Source organism: Macrotis lagotis, chromosome 2 (genome assembly GCF_037893015.1).
Source record: "Macrotis lagotis isolate mMagLag1 chromosome 2, bilby.v1.9.chrom.fasta, whole genome shotgun sequence".
In the NCBI taxonomy this organism is placed as follows: Eukaryota; Metazoa; Chordata; class Mammalia; order Peramelemorphia; family Peramelidae; genus Macrotis; species Macrotis lagotis.
In genome coordinates, this window is record NC_133659.1 from 256266674 (window position 1) to 256284167 (window position 17494).

Sequence of the window (17494 nt, forward strand, 5' to 3'; positions counted from 1 at the left end):
CTCCCATTAAAAAAGATCATCCCCCTTCTCGAATCTCAAAACAAATCATCCCCTTTCTTACATCACAGTAATTTCTATTTACTCAATCATATTCAACAATGATACATACATGTATCTCTCTTCTACAGGATTTATAAATGTCTTTAATACAACACTTAAATCAGTTTTCACCATCTTTGCATCCACAATATCTATCATATAATATAGGTAATTAACACATTTTTGGTGATTCAAATAATACTGAAAAAAATTTATTCAGAAATTATCCTGAGTGACAATGCCAAACTATTTATCCTAATTAATGTTACAGATGTAGTTCCCTCAGGACAAGCACATCATATATTCTACTCCAGCTTCTAAAGGGAAATCCTTTATTGCCTCCAAATTACAGACCAATTAGCCTGCCAAGTATTTCTTCCAACTCTATACCAGCTTTAGTCTTAAAAAATTACAGGAATGAATCTCCTAAAATATTGTCTTACGTGAAGTGCGAACAAGATTCAGGTATAATTATTCCATTCCTGGTTACAGGTATACTTTGATCTAGCTCATCAAGAAAGCTATTAAGGACAACTTGAGACAATTTGCCACGTTTACTGCTTCAACATTCATGTTTGCTTCATTAGGCAAGAAACATCTGAATGTCTGCAGCACCTCAATATACCTCCTGGGATATAGGCTTTTTCGGGGCTTATAGCTAAAAACAGAAGCTTACTGCGGTCTCCTGACAGAGGCAATAAGAATCTCAGGATCTTAGTATTTCTTTCTTAATTATTCTTTAAATAGTCAATTGATCAATCAAGTTGAGGGAAGGAGGAAGGGAATAAGCATTTATGTAACCCTTTAATATAAGCCAGGTGTCATGTCCAAGCACTTTCCAAATATTATTTCATTTGAAATTCCCAACAATTCTGTCAGCTGAGTGCTCTTATTTTTTTTATTTATTTAAGGCAATGGGATTAAGTGATTTGCCCAAGATCATGGAGCTAGGCAATTATTATGTATCTGAGACTGGATTTGAACTCAGGTCCTCCTGACTCCAGGTCTGGTGCTCCCTAGCCACCCCCTGAGTGCCCTTATTATACACATTTGTTTGAGGTCAAATTTGAACTTATCCACTGCACCACTTAACCGTCTATACATTAATCAAATCTATGTCAAGGAATATTTATTAAGCATTTCCTATGTGTTAAATGCTATTGTCAAATGATGAAAACGCAATTAAAACAAAAACAGTCTCTGCTCTCATGGAGCTCACATCACAGTCTAATGAGAGAGACAATAACTTATATAAACAATATGGAGTAAATGTAGCTGGAAGTGCCAGAAAAATCTTCTCAGAAGGGGATGCTTGAGTCAAGTCCTGAAGAAACAAAAAGGGTTTTGAAGGAAACCTTGGATTTTAATGGGTAGGGAGGAGAGGGAAAGCTTTCTAAATGTGGGGGACAGCCAGTTTGAGGGTTGGGACAAGAGATGGAATGTCTCATACAAGGAATAGCAAATAGAGCAATTTGGCTGAAATGCAGATACATGGAGGGAAATAAACAACTTGGTAGAGCTATTAGGTGAATTAGATTCATGATGCAGCAAAGGACAAACAAAAAAAGGCATGATTTTTTATGCTGATGGCATGGTCTTATTGTCCTTTGTTAGGTAAAATCTTAAGAAGCAATTGGACCTTGGTTACTTGTCAACAAAAAAAAAACTACTCAACTTTAATTATACTAAAATTACAGTTTTTGTATTTGGTAAGCATTCACCCTCATCTAAATGATCAAATAACCTCATCCAAAAGGCCAATTTTTTCAGCTACTTAGAGGTGTGTGTTACAGCTAACTCAGCCCACAATGTCATCAAGAGACAGTTCTTAAAATTTCTCAGAGGTCATATCAAAGTTGGTAATAATTCTCCAGTCTTTCAAGGATCCTTAATTTCTTGGCACGAATCTGCCCACCAGGGAAGACTGCAAATTTCTACAACTTAAATATGTGGTTTTTGTGAGTTATTATAGTCAAAAACATCCATCTCCTTGCAGTCAACCTAGTAATGAGCCCTTTTGTATTTAGCTAGGCTAGTCCATAGAAAGACTTGCAAGTTCCCCTGGACCCATATGCAAAGCTTTTCCAGTTTGGTCTCTAACCTGCATAACCTCTGAGAATCACAGTTCATCTCTATAGCATAATCAGTCATTTGGGGAGAGTAACTGTTGATACCTGTCCTAAATTTTTTCAAGCTCAAATTTCTTCAATCAATATAGCACTGATTTCACTTTTCCCTTTTATGTCTTCTGGCATCTAAAATGTCTGACTTACTTTAAACTGCAAAGTCTGTCTCTAGGCAATCATGAGTCTTCTGTTATTCAAGGTCAAAGACTTTAAAATATGGTAATTTCATAGATTCAGTCCAATAAACAAACTATTGAGTCCATGATTTCTAAGTTGGATCCTTAAATTCCTTTACTGATTTTTTATTTGTAAGTTATACATGCAAGCCTTTATGTTATGAGCAATAGAAAAACCTTCTATTTGAAGGTCATTTTTAGTTTTTAGCAAAACCATAAAGATTTCACCTAGTGTTCTTTATGGAATGATAATACAATATATTCTTGCTTAAATTTAGTTACAGAAATTCTTACATCTTCCTTTGGAAAGAAAATTGTTTCCCTTTTTGCCTTGGCTCACAGACCTTTAACCAAATTTAGTGCTCTAATGTAGTAATCAGTTCATCTCAGGTAATATCTACTTGCATTCCTTAGATGGTCTCTGTTCAGTTGCTTTCTATAGTATTCAGTTTCATCTGATCTCATATTAAGTTCATCTTATCAGTTATGAAATTAATAGCAAATTCTTTTGAAAGTAGGCAAGGTAATAATATACAATAATAATAGCATCTACCTTTGGAAAATTTGCATTTCTTAAGTAATTAAATGCTAATTCTTACTTGAAACTCTTTCCTACATATGTATCTAAGTAGCAAGAAAATCAGAGGTGAATACTCATAAGGAAACACATATCCACTTCCACTTAAAGAATTGATGGGGGGCGGCTAGGTGGCGTAGTGGATAAAGCACCGGCCTTGGAGTCAGGAGTACCTGGGTTCAAATCCGGTCTCAGACACTTAATAATTACCTAGCTGTGTGGCCTTGGGCAAGCCACTTAACCCCACTGCCTTGCAAAAAAAAAAAAAAAGAATTGATGGACTCTGACTATAGATGGAAGCACACTTTTTTTCACTGAATTTTTTTGGCAGAATTTTTCCCCTCTTTTGATCTGTTTCTTCTTTCAAAAACATGACTAAGTATGGAAATATATTTTACATGCTAGCACATAAATAATCTGTATAAAATTGACTCTCATTTTAGGAAGAGAGGTAGAAAATTGAATGCTAAAAATTGTCTTAACATGAAATTGAGGGAAAAAATGAGAAAAAAAAGTCAGTGGGTCAAAAAAACCCAGACTATCAAATACCAAGGCTGCTTGGGTCTCCAGTGTCCAAATGAAGGTGCCCAGGTCTCCAATTCACTTGGAATTAAGTTTCATATGTACATGTCAGAGGAGGAATGAGGAATCATATTGCATCAATATGAAATTTTAGGATGGCAAACTCAAACCATATACAGCCTAGCTTTAGAAAGACAGAAAGTAAGTGACAGAAGAATCACTGAAAAGAAAAAGAAAGAGAACACATTCAAGTACTGGGAGAACATTGAGAAAATCTGTTGATTGCATTCCCTAAAAATTCATGCTATCAGATTCAATTGGATCTTCACTGCATTAACTCGAACTTTTCATCAATCTCTTATATAGTCCTGTTATATTTCCCATAGTATTCCCTGGATCCATATACAAGCCCTACCTCCAAGTGTACTTTCCTCACTCATCAGGAGCCTTCACTTTCTAATTTACACTGCTGTAGGTCTGTGGATATGTGTCCTTATTTGCCCTCCTTACTTCAAAATTTCTCTGTCTTTTCAATCATCATCTATCATCTCTCTTTTAATCTCAGAGGAAGAAATGGGTCTCTTCTCCTTTCTAGCAAACCATTTCATTTTGCTCTTAAATCTTATCTTCCCTAACTCTTCGCCAACCTTGTTCTATCATTAATTACTTCCATCTTCCTCTCCAGTCTTTAATCTCAACCTCTGTATTAGTTTCTTCTTCTCCATCTATAAACATGCTCTGTTCTTCCCATCCTAAAATAAGGATTCCATCCATTCCCTATTCCTTTCACTGTCAAACAATGGAAAGAATATTTATCCAACATCCATTCTTAAGTATTCATTTCTTAGTGAAGTGCTTTACTTCCTACAATTTGGCATATCTTCCCAGCTAAACTGATATCCTTCATTTATTCCTTGGGTTGGAGAAAGGGGGGGGGAGAGAAGTGACAAAACTTATTTATCTTTCTATTTCCCCTGATGCTTTGTCTTATAATTGTTGGTCGGATAAATCACATTTCACACAACATAAACCAAAAAGGAATGCATTCCATTCCCAATAACTATCTCTTTTTTACTGTGGACTCAGATGCAAAGGTTATATAGCAAGAACAGTCAAGGAAAATGAATCAAGATTTCAGAGAAAAACAAAGTTTTCAAGGATCATAGGATCATAAATTTAGAGTTGGAAGAGACTTTAGAGGTCATCTATTCCAGCCTCTCAATTTACAGACAAGGAAACAGACTGAGAGAATCAGCAATCAAAATCCAAAATGCACTTGACATGGATAGACACATATCAAACAAAAACAGAAAAAAAATCGAGTTGGAAAAAAGCAAGATCTCAGAAATAAGCTAGTAACATTGAACAATAATTATCTAGGTCTAGCAGTACTCTCATCTCTATCAGTAAGTAAAAATTAGCAGAGAAGTCACACACATTGGTTTTTTGTTTTTTTTTTTTTACCAATTCCATAATGGGCAATTCTGGGCCAAAAGGGAGCAGAGGAGAGAAATAACAATGTAGCTTATCCCCTATTAATAAATAATCATTGCACCATCTTACATGTGTATAGTACTTTATATTTTTTGGAGAACTGTCACATATTAAACCATATGACATGATAGGTAGAACATGTGTTATTATTTCCCCTTTATAGAGGGGGAAAATAGATATTTTGGAAATTAACTTTCCCAATTTGCTATTACTAATTCATAAGTAAATTTCCAATGGAATTGCAACTAGAACCCAGGTCTTCTAATTCTAGAATCAATTGTTCAGATCATCATTCTAATAATAGCCAATGTTTAAAAATTAATACTTGAAAGGCATTTCATATGTATTATCTTTTTGATCCTCATAAGATACAAAATTCTAATTGGGAAGATTTAGTAGGGGGAATGGGAAAAATTTTTCCAAATAAACATCTGATTTTAGAGGAAATTCAAATCTTGAAGCTTTCAAATATATATATAGATATAGATATAGATATAGATATAGATATAGATATAGATATAGATATAGATATAGATATAGATATAGATATAGATATTTTGGCACTTAAGATTTTTTTTTTGCAAGGCAATGGGAGTTAAATGGTTTGCCCAAGGCCACACAGCTAGGTAATTATTAAGTGTCTGAGGCTGGATTTGAACTTAGGTACTCCTGACTCCAGGGCCGGCCTCTATCCACTGTGCCACCTAGCTGCCCCAGATTTTTTTTAAAAAAAGCAATCCGGAGATACAAAGAAAGGCAAAAAAATATATTAACTGGTCTCAAGAGTTCACATTTTAATGGGGGAAACAAAATGCAAACAACTAAGGATAAGCAGGATATATATGGAGTAAAATGGGAAATAATCCTAGAGACAAGGCACTTGAGGAGGGAAAGGAGGAAGGGTGGGGTGCCAGGTGGTCTGAGAAAGATTTGCAGAAGGTTATCTGGCTTCGAGAATCTATAATTTCCCTAGTAGGGATATTCCCTCCAGCAACACATATTACAATCTCTCTATAACTTAAATGATTGGTAAAAAGCTCATCATCTTAATAGCCAGCCATGAGCTTAATATATCCTCAGACAAGAGATTGTCACTAAGCCTGTACTCAAAGTCCTTCTAGTTTGGTAGGTTTTCTTAGAGCTTGTACCCCATTGACAAAGCCTTGGAAAGCCTCAGGATCAATGGAATATAAAAATAAGGATTTTCAGTAGGTATTTTTCCTAATTTTTTTCTTCTTATAATTTTCCTTCAAATTAATTTTTTTGGCAAGGCAGTGATTAAATGACTTGCCCAAGATCACACAGCTAGGTAATTATTAAGTGTCTGAGGCCATATTTGAACTCAAATCCTCCTGACTACAGGGTCAGGGCTTTATCCACTACAATATCTAGCTGCTTCTAAATTAATTTTTTTAAAAGAAATCACTGCTGAAAAGCATAATGGTTTCTTTTTTTTAAAATAAAAACCCTCTTTCTAGGTTTATTGGGCAAACCATGGGAAGTAAAACTCCCTTTTCAACAGTCCAAATCCCATTAATTTATGCAGGCTCTCCATTTGCAACCTGTGTTTCTTACATACAACTGTTGTAGATCGTGTAATAATAGATTCTGCAAGGTCATTATGTTCAGAAAAGTCATTGGAATATTTTTTTATAAGAAACTAGAACTTTTTCTTTTTGAAATACATTTCAAGTTCTTTATAAATTTAGAAAGTCAACACAAAAGCAAGGGGAAGGGTTCTACAGGATAACCTTAGCACTCTCTCACCAAATCAAGAAAGATGGCTTGCAACCTGTATCTCATTTATAATGATGAGTCTTGGGTTGTTGAAATAGATACTATAGGGGATGGCTAGGTGGCACAGTGGATAGAGCACCGGCCCTGGAGTCAGGAGTACCTGGGTTCAAATCCGGTCTCAGACACTTAATAATTACCTAGCTGTGTGGCCTTGGGCAAGCCACTTAACCCCATTGCCTAGCAAAAAACTCAAAAAAAAAAGAAATAGATACTATATTCATCAAAAGTAAGTTACATTAACTGCTGAACCATGAAAATATGTCATTTTCTTCAACCTCTCAGCCAAAAAGCTCTACATAGGGCACTTTTTAAACTTTTTTACTGGCAAGAGAAATGTAATCACCCTTTAGAGAAGAATAACCTGTGCACATAAAAGTAGTAAGTGATTTCCATCAAACTGGAGTAAGGTCTAGATAGAGAATTCTTTTCTGCCTTTAGCATCAATAAACATTAAAGTGTTGTCTACCTATGCAATGAATTGGTCAATTCAATGCTGAGAAAATTCATCAAACCAAATTATTTTTTTTTTTTTTTTTAGGTTTTTGCGAGGCAAATGGGGTTAAGTGGTTTGCCCAAGGCCACACAGCTAGGTAATTATTAAGTGTCTGAGACCGGATTTGAACCCAGGTACTCCTGACTCCAGGGCCGGTGCTCTACCCAATGCGCCACCTAGCCCCTTCAAATTCTTTTTCAATCTATAATCAACACTACCAACAAGGTTCTTGTAAAGATTTATTTCTTTTCATTCTTAAATAAATCAATTATTCAAAATTAAATTTCCAGGTGGCAGAAAACTGACATATTTTGAGATCAAATTGAATTTCATCTCAAGAAACTGTTTAATGTTGAAGAGGAAGATGGGAAGTCCCAGGTTTTGCATCTAGGGAAGAAAAATCTTATGACTAGTCTATGTTGATTATGTGTAGAAAGGTGTTAGGTTTTATCATACTTTATGTAAAATTCAGACTGATTAGAATAGTATAAAAGAGTACTAGATTTGGAGTCAGAAGACTTGGGTTGGGAAGCAGGAAAAAAGGGATGAATGGGGGTGAAGAAAAGAAGAGAGGAAATTGTGGATATCCATATATATATACATCTATATACAAGTATATTTTTACTTTACCTAATAAAAACCTTTTTACTATGTGAACGTGAGAAAGTTATTTAAACTCTCCAGGCTCCAGTTTCTTTATCTGCAAAATAGGGGATTGGGCTAGATAACTTCTACTAACCCTTCCAATTCTAAATTCTTGATTCCAGGCTCCAAGGTTATTACATAGCTCTGATGGGGAGCCCATGTTTCAGCCAAGAACCTAAATGCTGTTCTCCTAGCAATCATATTCTCAGGCTATGCCCAAAACCTTTCTTCCATTTTCTTTTTTCAAAGAAAAAAAGTAATGACCCACACAGAAGTCAGGAATAGAAACCAAAAACACTGACCATTCTCCTGACAAGCTTTAAAAGAAATAAAAACTAATGGAGAAAAAATGAGGAGAGAAGAAAAGGAGACCAAGAAAGGGACAGGTGAAATGAGTTGTCTGTATAATAATGATGTACTGTTTATAAAAAATACACACATAAAAATGTATACATTCTATATATTAATCATGCGTATAAATATTCACAAGTATCCTTCATTTTAGGTAATTAAAAGTTTCTTCCCCTTCAAAAATTAAGCATTCTTCAACTTTTGAGTATAATGGACCCCACTGGCAGTCTAAGGACCCCATTTCAAAATAATGTTTTAAATGCACAGAAGATTACAAAGGAAGTGAAAAACATTTAGTGAAAAATAAAAATGGCTTTCCCATCCCAGCTAATTTTAATAGCCCTCTGAAAGTTATCCATAGACTCTTTGGTGATCCATGGACCATGGGTTGAGAACCCCTGTTGCAAATTAAATTATTGTCAAACAACACTCCAATACTTCAAAGAGTTATGATATGTGTACCTATTCCTCTCAACTATGATGGTAACCTTTCGACACTTTAATAATTAGTCTTAATGAGTTGATATAGCTGGAAAATGGATCACCTAACAGTCAATCCAGCGATGAGTTTCTACTGACTTAACTAAGGCTGGCCTTTGAATAACAGACATATAGTCCACTTGCAGTACTGTGCTTGAAGTCTCCCAACTTTGGAGGGTTTCCAGGACTTGACTGCTACTCAGACATAAAGAGACACCACACTATAATAAACCACATAAAGACAAAACAGAGTGAAAAGTTATGAACAAAAATAAATTAAATGTACTGGAGAAGTTCTTTACTTAAGGAACTTTGGATTAAATCTAATGATAATATGAATTATAAAACTGCTCTCCATTTTATCTGTTTGGAATTTGGACTATTTGCATATCACACTTCTGTCTGGCAATAGCTTTGTGATAGAAAGGAAATAGATACTAGTACTGCATAAAATTTATCTTCAGATATTTACTAGCTGTGTGAAATCCAGACAAGTCACATAATCTCTTGATGCCTCAATTTTCTCATCTGTAAAATGGGGATAACAACAGTGCCATCTTCCAAGGTTGTTGTGAAGAAGATAAAACGAAATATTATTTGTAAAGTGCTTTGCAAATCCTAAAGCACTATGTCAATATTAGCTGTTATTATTAGCTTTTAATTCCATAGAATTTTAGTGTTACTTTTAGTGTTACTTTCTTTGATCTGAAGTGGCAGATCCAATCAATCCCCAGAAAAAACACAGTTGATTAGAAAGCATTTCTTATTTATTTATTTATTTGTTTGTTTGTTTGTTTGATTTTTCAAGGCAGTGGGGTTAAGTGACTTGCCCAAGGCCACACGGCTAAGTAACTATTAAGTGTCTGAGGTCAGATTTGAACCCAGGTACTCCTGACTCCAAGGCCGGTGCTCTATCCACTGCGCCACCTAGCCACCCCAGAAAGCATTTTTTTAGAAGGCATCACTTAGCCAAGAGAGGGTAGAGAAAAGCTGGGGATAAGGAGGGAACTGATCTTCAATCTCAAATAGATTAAAAAATCTATCAGAAGGCAAGGTGGAAGTCAAGGTTGAAGGAAATGCCTATACACTGATAAATTTTGAGACATATCATTAAAAGGAAGTGGGGGGGCAAGAAAATCAAGCTTAAAGATGGTCATTTTAAAGTCTTAGGAAACTAGGTGCAAGAGAGCTCCACTCTTCCCTCTCCCACCAGCCTGAAGGGACCAAGAACAAAAATGTTCCAGAAAGTTCCATGTACCTTAAAGAGGACTTATATTCATTATGTATAAAACAGAAAAAAATAAGACCAATACTAGGAAGAAGTAAGTTTAAGATGACTAATATAGAAAACAAAAGGATTCTACTAAGTCTGGAAAACTTGGATTGAAAGAATCACACAACCAAGTAGCCAGCCGAGACTGCAGATTTAGGAGGGTAGGGGAAAAAGAGAAGGATGAGGCTCTGTTGGGAAGAGCTCAGGCCTGGCAAACCTCAGGAGTCTTTGACTGGTGTGATAATTTCCCTGGTTTCCTAGACAGATAACAGACTGAAAGGGAGTCCTGGCTAGAAAGACATGAAACACATGATCAATAAAAATCTGAAGTTAAAATTTTAGAAAGATTAGAGATTTCTTTTAACATAACAACAACAACAACAAAGCAAAACAAAACAAAAAAAACTAGTGAAAAATCCAAGTCTTGAATGTACAATGGGTTCATTACTTTGGAGTGCATTTTTCACTGGAATGACAAGGCAGAAGGTAGAAGCCAAACATTCTTTCATACAAAGCTCACTCCAAAACACAACTCTACCAGCATCTGATCTCCCCCAGTCGACAAGTGAAACTGGTCAAAGTTTCAGGTATCGTTAAACAATCTACACAGCCAGACACACTGCTAAGGTGTCAAAAACTGCAATCAGCAGTTAGGAGAGTTGAAAAACCAGTGTTCACAAAGGAAACCTGCTGTTAATATTTTAATATATTTTTCCATGAATGAGCAAGGGTTTTATAGACCTGACATTTATAAAGCACCTATTGTATTCCAGACACTGTCCTAAGCATTGTTTACAAATATTGTCTTATTTGATATTCACAACAACCTTGGGAGGCAGGTGTTATTACAACCATTTAGAAGACCATCATTCAAAAATTAGGATGCATCACTCTACTCATCCTTGTCTTAAAAACTCAAACAACTGGTCATGCTTACCTGAATAAGGACTTTTTAACCCCTGGAAACTGAAAAAGAGGATTGGAGGTGGGGGGGGGGGGGGGAGACAGAGAGAGACAGAGAGAGACAGAGAGAGAGACAGAGAGACAGAGAGAGACAGAGAGAGAGACAGAGAGAGACAGAGAGAAAGAAGAAAACAGAGATAGAGAGAGGAAGGGAGGGGAGGAGAGAGGAGAGGAGAGGAGAAAGGAGAAGAGAAGAAAAAGAGGGAGGAAATGAGAAAGAGAGGAGAGAGAGCCAGAGACAAAGACAAAGTAAATGAGAAAGACAGATCTTCTAAATAAATGACAGACAGAAAGAGCAACCTAATCAAAGTTATCAAACTGAAAATCTTCACATTTATTGTCATGGAACTTTCTGTCCCATGACCTTTATCCAACAGCACAGAAGGAAAGCTCAGAGGCATCTTCCATAATCATAACACAAATTCAAAATTAAGTTTTTAGAAAGTGAGAATCAAAGAATCTAGGAGTTGGAAGGGATCTCATTGACTTCCTGAAAATTAGAAATGCCATCCCTATTTGAAGTCTGACAAGGAGGGTGAGTCCACTGCCTATGGGGCAGCTTGTCCTCTTCTAGACAGTTCAAATTATTAGGATGCCTGTCACCTCAAATCTAAAACCATGTCTTTCCTGGTTCTGCACTCTACATCCAAAGAGAACAATTCAAATGCTTTTTCCAAAGGTCAGCCTTTCAAATACCTGAGCCAGTTTTCACATTCAGAGCCCTCTCTTCTAAAGGCTAATCATGCCTTCTTCCTTAAATTAATTCTTATAACATGGACTCAAGGGTTTTGATCATCTAGATTGCCTTCCTTTGTATATTTTCCATGTGGTCAATATACTATGGTATATTCATTATTGATTTGAACTACACTGTGGTAATCAGAACTAAAGACAATTTTCTAACTAGATGTGATGAAGGCAGAATACAGTAAGACTAGCACCTCGCTATTTCTGAAAGCTATGCTTCCCAATGCAGTACAACATTTTACTACAGAGATCCTTTATATGGGGAGCTTTTATAGGGTATTTAAAACAATTCGACTTTACCTTCCTTTCTGGTGTCTATTAAAACTTTTGAGAGCCATATCTCCCCTCACTTATATTTATGAAACTGATTTCTTAAACACAAGAATGAGACTTTACATTCATCCCCATTGAAATTCATTTAACTAAGACAACTCAATGCTCCTACCTGTCTCTCCCAACCTTGTCATCTGAAAATTTGATGTGTGCCATCTATTTCTTTATCCAAGTCATTGATAAAAAAAAAAAATTAAATGGTAGAGAGGTGTTACTTAATATATCAAGCAAACCCAGATCCTTGGGGTCCTCTATTGAAGACCTTCCATCCTGATGACAATTACCATAACAACCATTACAGTTTAGCTGATTAAAATTCTAAATTCATTCTAAATTCATCTAATTATATCTATCATCTAGTCCACAGGTTGTCTTTCTCCACAAGAACAATGTGACATATTATAACAAAAACTTTGCTAAAACATTGATAAACTTTAATTTCTCTTATCTTCTAGTTCAGTAATCTTATCAAAAAGAAAATAAGGTTTGGCATGAGCTATTCTTGATGAAATCATGATGCCAATCTCTTTCTTGGTGTCTGCCAAGCCTCTATCATACACAAGAGAAACAGAGAAAGAAATAGAGAAAGAAAATATTTTCCCATCTTTTCCAACCTGTGGCAAAGAGATTAAGATGCCTTCCTATTCCCATTCCCATACACCTGTCTGTCCTGCCACCAACCCAGAAATGGGTATCCAAGGTTTTCCTTCCTCCAACTCACTTTCTGTGTCAAATAGTATGGGTCAAAGTCCTCCAGCGGCACAGCAACAAGGCCTTGTGGGATATCCCCATAGATGAAAGGCAAGCTCTTTCCTGCCTCCAAGTCACTGTTTGGCTTGGGCTTGCTGTCCTCATCATCATCCCGGTGGCTACCTTCCTGCTTTGGTGGCTTCTTGATCTTATCCTCAGCAATTCTCTTCTCAATGTTCGCCAGGGACTCAGGGGTAAAAGGCTTGAAACTATCAGGGCCTGGTGGTGCAAGCAGCCGAGCTGCCATCTTCTCATCCTGCAGCAGCTTTGTTCGTTAGTTATATTGCATTCAGGACAGATCAACTCTAGAAAGAAACAGGAACAGAGACAGCATTAATCAATCATTGAATTGAAAAGAGGCCAAACAAAACCATCTTATTCTCAATTTACATCCACACCCTTTGCAACCTGAAAGTAGTATCTTAAGTCCTGGTGACATTACTTATTTTTTCTTCCATTAACTTCTGGAAGATTATGGGAATAGCTTATGATTCAAAGCTTTTAAATGTTAACTTACACTTTAATTGTTAACCCCTAATAATGCTGGAACTACAGTTATTCCTTTCACATGGAGGGGCTGGACAACAATCTGGAAAATTTTTTGGTTCTCCCTTCATATCAGTGAAGAAGTCTGAATTTTTTCTTTTTCTTTTATGGGGTGTAAATAGTACCTAATACAATACCATATATATTATTTATACATTTCTGAGTTTCTCAACATTTTTTGTGTCATCTACTGGTCTTCATGTCATCTGCAACTTCTGCAAAACGTCCCCCCCCCCCAAATTCCCATTTAATTTCTTATTCCAATGCATGAGATATTGAAACCACAGTGGGGACAATATCACTATACTACCTTTGGGTCTTATTTCTGAAACTCTACATGTATTGGTTATAAAATGTTGGGTCAGCTACCACCCTTGACATGGTCCCCAGCTATCCATATGATGAAGATGTGTCATTATTTTCTGTTTTCTTAACAAGTGGCAAACAAAAAAGAACAAGAGGAAATTTGATCTTTTGGAATATAACTACTGTAAAATTTATCTAAGATGGATAGCTAGAAATTCCTACATTCCTGTCCTTTGGCAAGTGGATGTTCTGCACATATACCTATACCTATACCTATACCTATACCTATACCTATACCTATACCTATACCTATACCTATACCTATACCTATGCCTATACATGATATATATATATATATATATATATATATATAATATATATATATATACATACGTATCAAAAAAGATGGAAGGAATGTATGATAAACTTGTATTTGATTCAACATACATGATGACTGAAACTTTCCTTCTAATCTATGGAACTTGATCCATCCTTCAAAGCTTTTAATAGCAATGTGTAGAACTATGATACCTGTGTATCATATGATACACATATCATATGTGTATGATAGATTAAGGAAAAAAATCAAGGTAAATAATACCAACACCAAAAGTCCATGTGCAGTAGGTAAAAGGTCAAAGGCTATGAACAATTTTCATAATAACTGCAAATTATAAATGATCACATTATAGACAAAAAGCACAGCACTCTTTGCAGTAGCAAAGGGCTTAAGAATTGATTATGACTAGAAAGGACAATGATCAATGCTGGAAGGGATGTAGGAAATCTAGGACACTAATGCATTGTTGGTGGAGCTGTGAACTGATCCAATCTTTCTGGACAGCAATCTGGAATTATGCCTAAAGGGCAATAAAAATGTGCATACCCTTTGATCCAGCAATACTTCTACTGAAGAGATCATGAAAAAGGGTAAAAACATCACTTGTACAAAACTATTCATAAGAGCCCTGTTTGTGGTGGCAAAGAATTGGAAATTGAGTGAATGTCCATCAATTGAGGAACAGCTGAACAAATTGTGGTATATGTATATTATGGAACTCTATTGTTCTATTAGAAACCAGAAGGGATGGGAATTCAGAGACACCTGAAAGGATATGTATGAACTGATGCTGGGCAAGATGAGCAGAACCAGAACATTGTACATCCTAACAGCAACAAGGAAGTGATGATCAATCTTAATGGACTTGCTCATTTCATCAGTGCAACAATCAGGGCCAATATCTGAGATGGAGAATACCATCTGTATCCAAAGAAAGAATTGTAAGAATTGTGGAGTTTAAACAAAGACCAAAGACTATTACCTTTATTTTTTAAAAAGTTATCTTATTATTTTATTTATAATTTATTATAATTTTGCTCTCTCTTATATTTTACTTTTCCCTTTAGGATATGTTTTTTCTCTCAACACATTCAATTTTGATCAATGTATAGCATGAAAACAATGTAAAGACTATCAGACTTCCTTCTGAAGGAGGTGGGGAGAGGGAAGTAAGATTGAGGAAAAATTGTAAAATTCAATAAAAAAATTGATTGAGGAAAGGCTAAAAGAATGCTGTTATATCCATCTAATGAAATATTACTGTGCAATAAGATTATGAGGGATTTAGATTTAGTGAAGATCAGGAAAGATTTGGAAAAATATAAGAAGATTTCCATGAACAGAGTGAAAAAATCACAACCAAAAAGACAAAAAGCAAAATGACTACAATAATGTAAATGTAAAGATCACTTTAAAAAGAGGTTAAATTCCACATAACTGAAAAACAATGAAGGAACTAGAGAATAGAAAATGAGATATATCTCTTTCTTCATGGCAGAGAGGCAGGGGACAACAAGAACAAAATATTGCACAGGTTATCAAAGATTATTTTATCACTATATCAGATCTGCTAAGCTATTTTTCTTTTGTTCCATCTGTGGGATAAAAATGAAATTCTTATAATCTAGAGACAAAGGTCATCAATAAAACTTTCTCTTTTTGAGATAGCTTGTGGCCCAGGAGATAGAACTCTGGGCCTGGGTTGACAAAGCTCTAAGTTCAAATCCACCCCAGTCAATTACTAGCTATATAACCTTGAGTAAGTTATTTAATCTGTTTGTTCAGTTTCCTCATTTGTAAAATGAAAACACTAATAGCCCTGACCTCTCAGGATTGTGTGAGGATTAAATGAGGTACTGTTTAAAAATAAAACAAAGAAAAGCACTTGGACCAAATGCCATAGAAATGCTATTCCTTTCTTTTCCTTCTCTCCCCCTTTTCCCCTTTTAAGTCACAGGACAATCAGAGAGCTGGCTAGAAATGAGTAGGGCTTGATGAAATCTTAACTACTCACTAAAGAGAATAAGAAAATTCTGATTGAAGAACTTCAGTTCCCTTCCAAATCACTTACTCACTTCTCTGTGCATTTCATAAAGAAAGTATCCCAGAGTGGGCTATGCAATCTAGACACTATCTGCCAACCATTTAACATTCATCAGGCCAACACACATAGTTTCATCAAAGTCAAATGGTAGGGAATGAATGAACTTTCTGAGGTGCAAATAAGAGGGGAAAAGTAAAAGAAAAAAGAACTTTTTAACAGAAATTTTCAATAAAGTATGTGTATAAAAGGAAAAAAGAAAAATCACCAACATCATTAGGTATCTTGAATTACAGTCTCTTGAATTACAGTTTCTTTTTTGAGAGGCAGCACAGCTTTAGTGAATAGAGAACTGGCTTAGAAGCCAGGAAAATCTGGGTTCAAGACCTATCTCTGAAACATACTGGCTAGGTGGCCCTTGCCAAGTCACATAACTTCTAAGGCAGCTCTCCAAGATTTCTAAATTGTAGAAAATAGGCTAACTTGTCTTGGTGAAGGGAAGCTTCTTCTGCCAATGAAATCGCAGATCTATTTGTTAATTTCTGTAATCAACTAACTCTTTGCTGGGAATTAAGTAGAAAGGACAAAAGTTTCCAGCAAGTAACCTCTGTCCAGTCTAAACTCTGCAGGCACATTTAAAATTCCAGAAAGTGGAAGATAGCCAGCTTTGTAGAACTGTGAGCAAGCCACCAATTTTCCCTGGGATTCCATTCTCCCCAAAGACACTCCATATAGTATATAGACAGCATGGAGAAGACTTTATAGTTCACCTAGTCATTTAATTTATCCAAGACTGACCCACAGTTGATTCATTTTCAATTCTGTATTTTTACTCTTTCAAAGTTCCAGCTTCAAAGAAGAAAATTAACTCCTTAGGACATAAAATGGTTTAAGTAATAAAGGAATAAGAATCAGTTGCTTTCATAACTAAGTTTTCTGTCTGAGAAAAATGTCAGTTTTTCCCATTATTATATAAGGGTATGAATCTAAATGAGCCAATCACCTCACCACACTTAAAGTGACAAGTTGCTATGCCCTGATACCTTTATCAACTTAGAACACAAGTCAATTGAATCAATTTACAGATGAGAAATCTGAGACATTGGAGAAGGAAAGTGATTTGTCCAAGGTCACACAGGTAGGTAACTAGCAGTGACTCCAACAAGAACTTAAAGAGAACAGAGGGCAAAGAGACAAGGAATGGATAAGCCAAAATCCCCATCTAAAAAGCATCATAAAAAGAATCTATTTTGGAGCATTAATTTCTAAACATTTAAAAATCAAGTGTGTGATTCGGGATACATAATGATTCTAAATTACTTACAAAAATAAATGTCTGATGGGGCGGCTAGGTGGCCTAGTGGATAGAGCACCGGCCCTGGAGTCAGGAGTACCTGAGTTCAAATCCGGCCTCAGACACTTAATAATGACCTAGCTGTGTGGCCTTGGCCAAGTCACTTAACCCCAGTGCCTAGCAAAAACCTAAAATAAACAA

General features: G+C 35.7%; 1 protein-coding gene across 6 annotated transcripts in view; it reads right to left on the bottom strand.

Annotated features, from left to right (window-relative positions):
• Positions 1–17494, bottom strand: part of SCN8A (sodium voltage-gated channel alpha subunit 8) — a 202133-nt gene that overhangs the window by 128471 nt on the left and 56168 nt on the right. For 4 of the 6 annotated variants that reach the window (XR_012476117.1, XM_074225893.1, XM_074225894.1 and 1 more), the window contains exon 2: positions 12738–13071. Coding sequence is in view for 4 of the 6 variants with exons in the window: in XM_074225893.1 (XP_074081994.1) it covers positions 12738–13013 (276 nt within the window). In the remaining 2 variants the exon portion in view is untranslated. Of the gene's footprint in view, positions 1–12737; positions 13233–17494 lie in introns of those variants that run through there. The other 2 variants (XM_074225895.1, XM_074225892.1) reach the window with 2 other exon arrangements.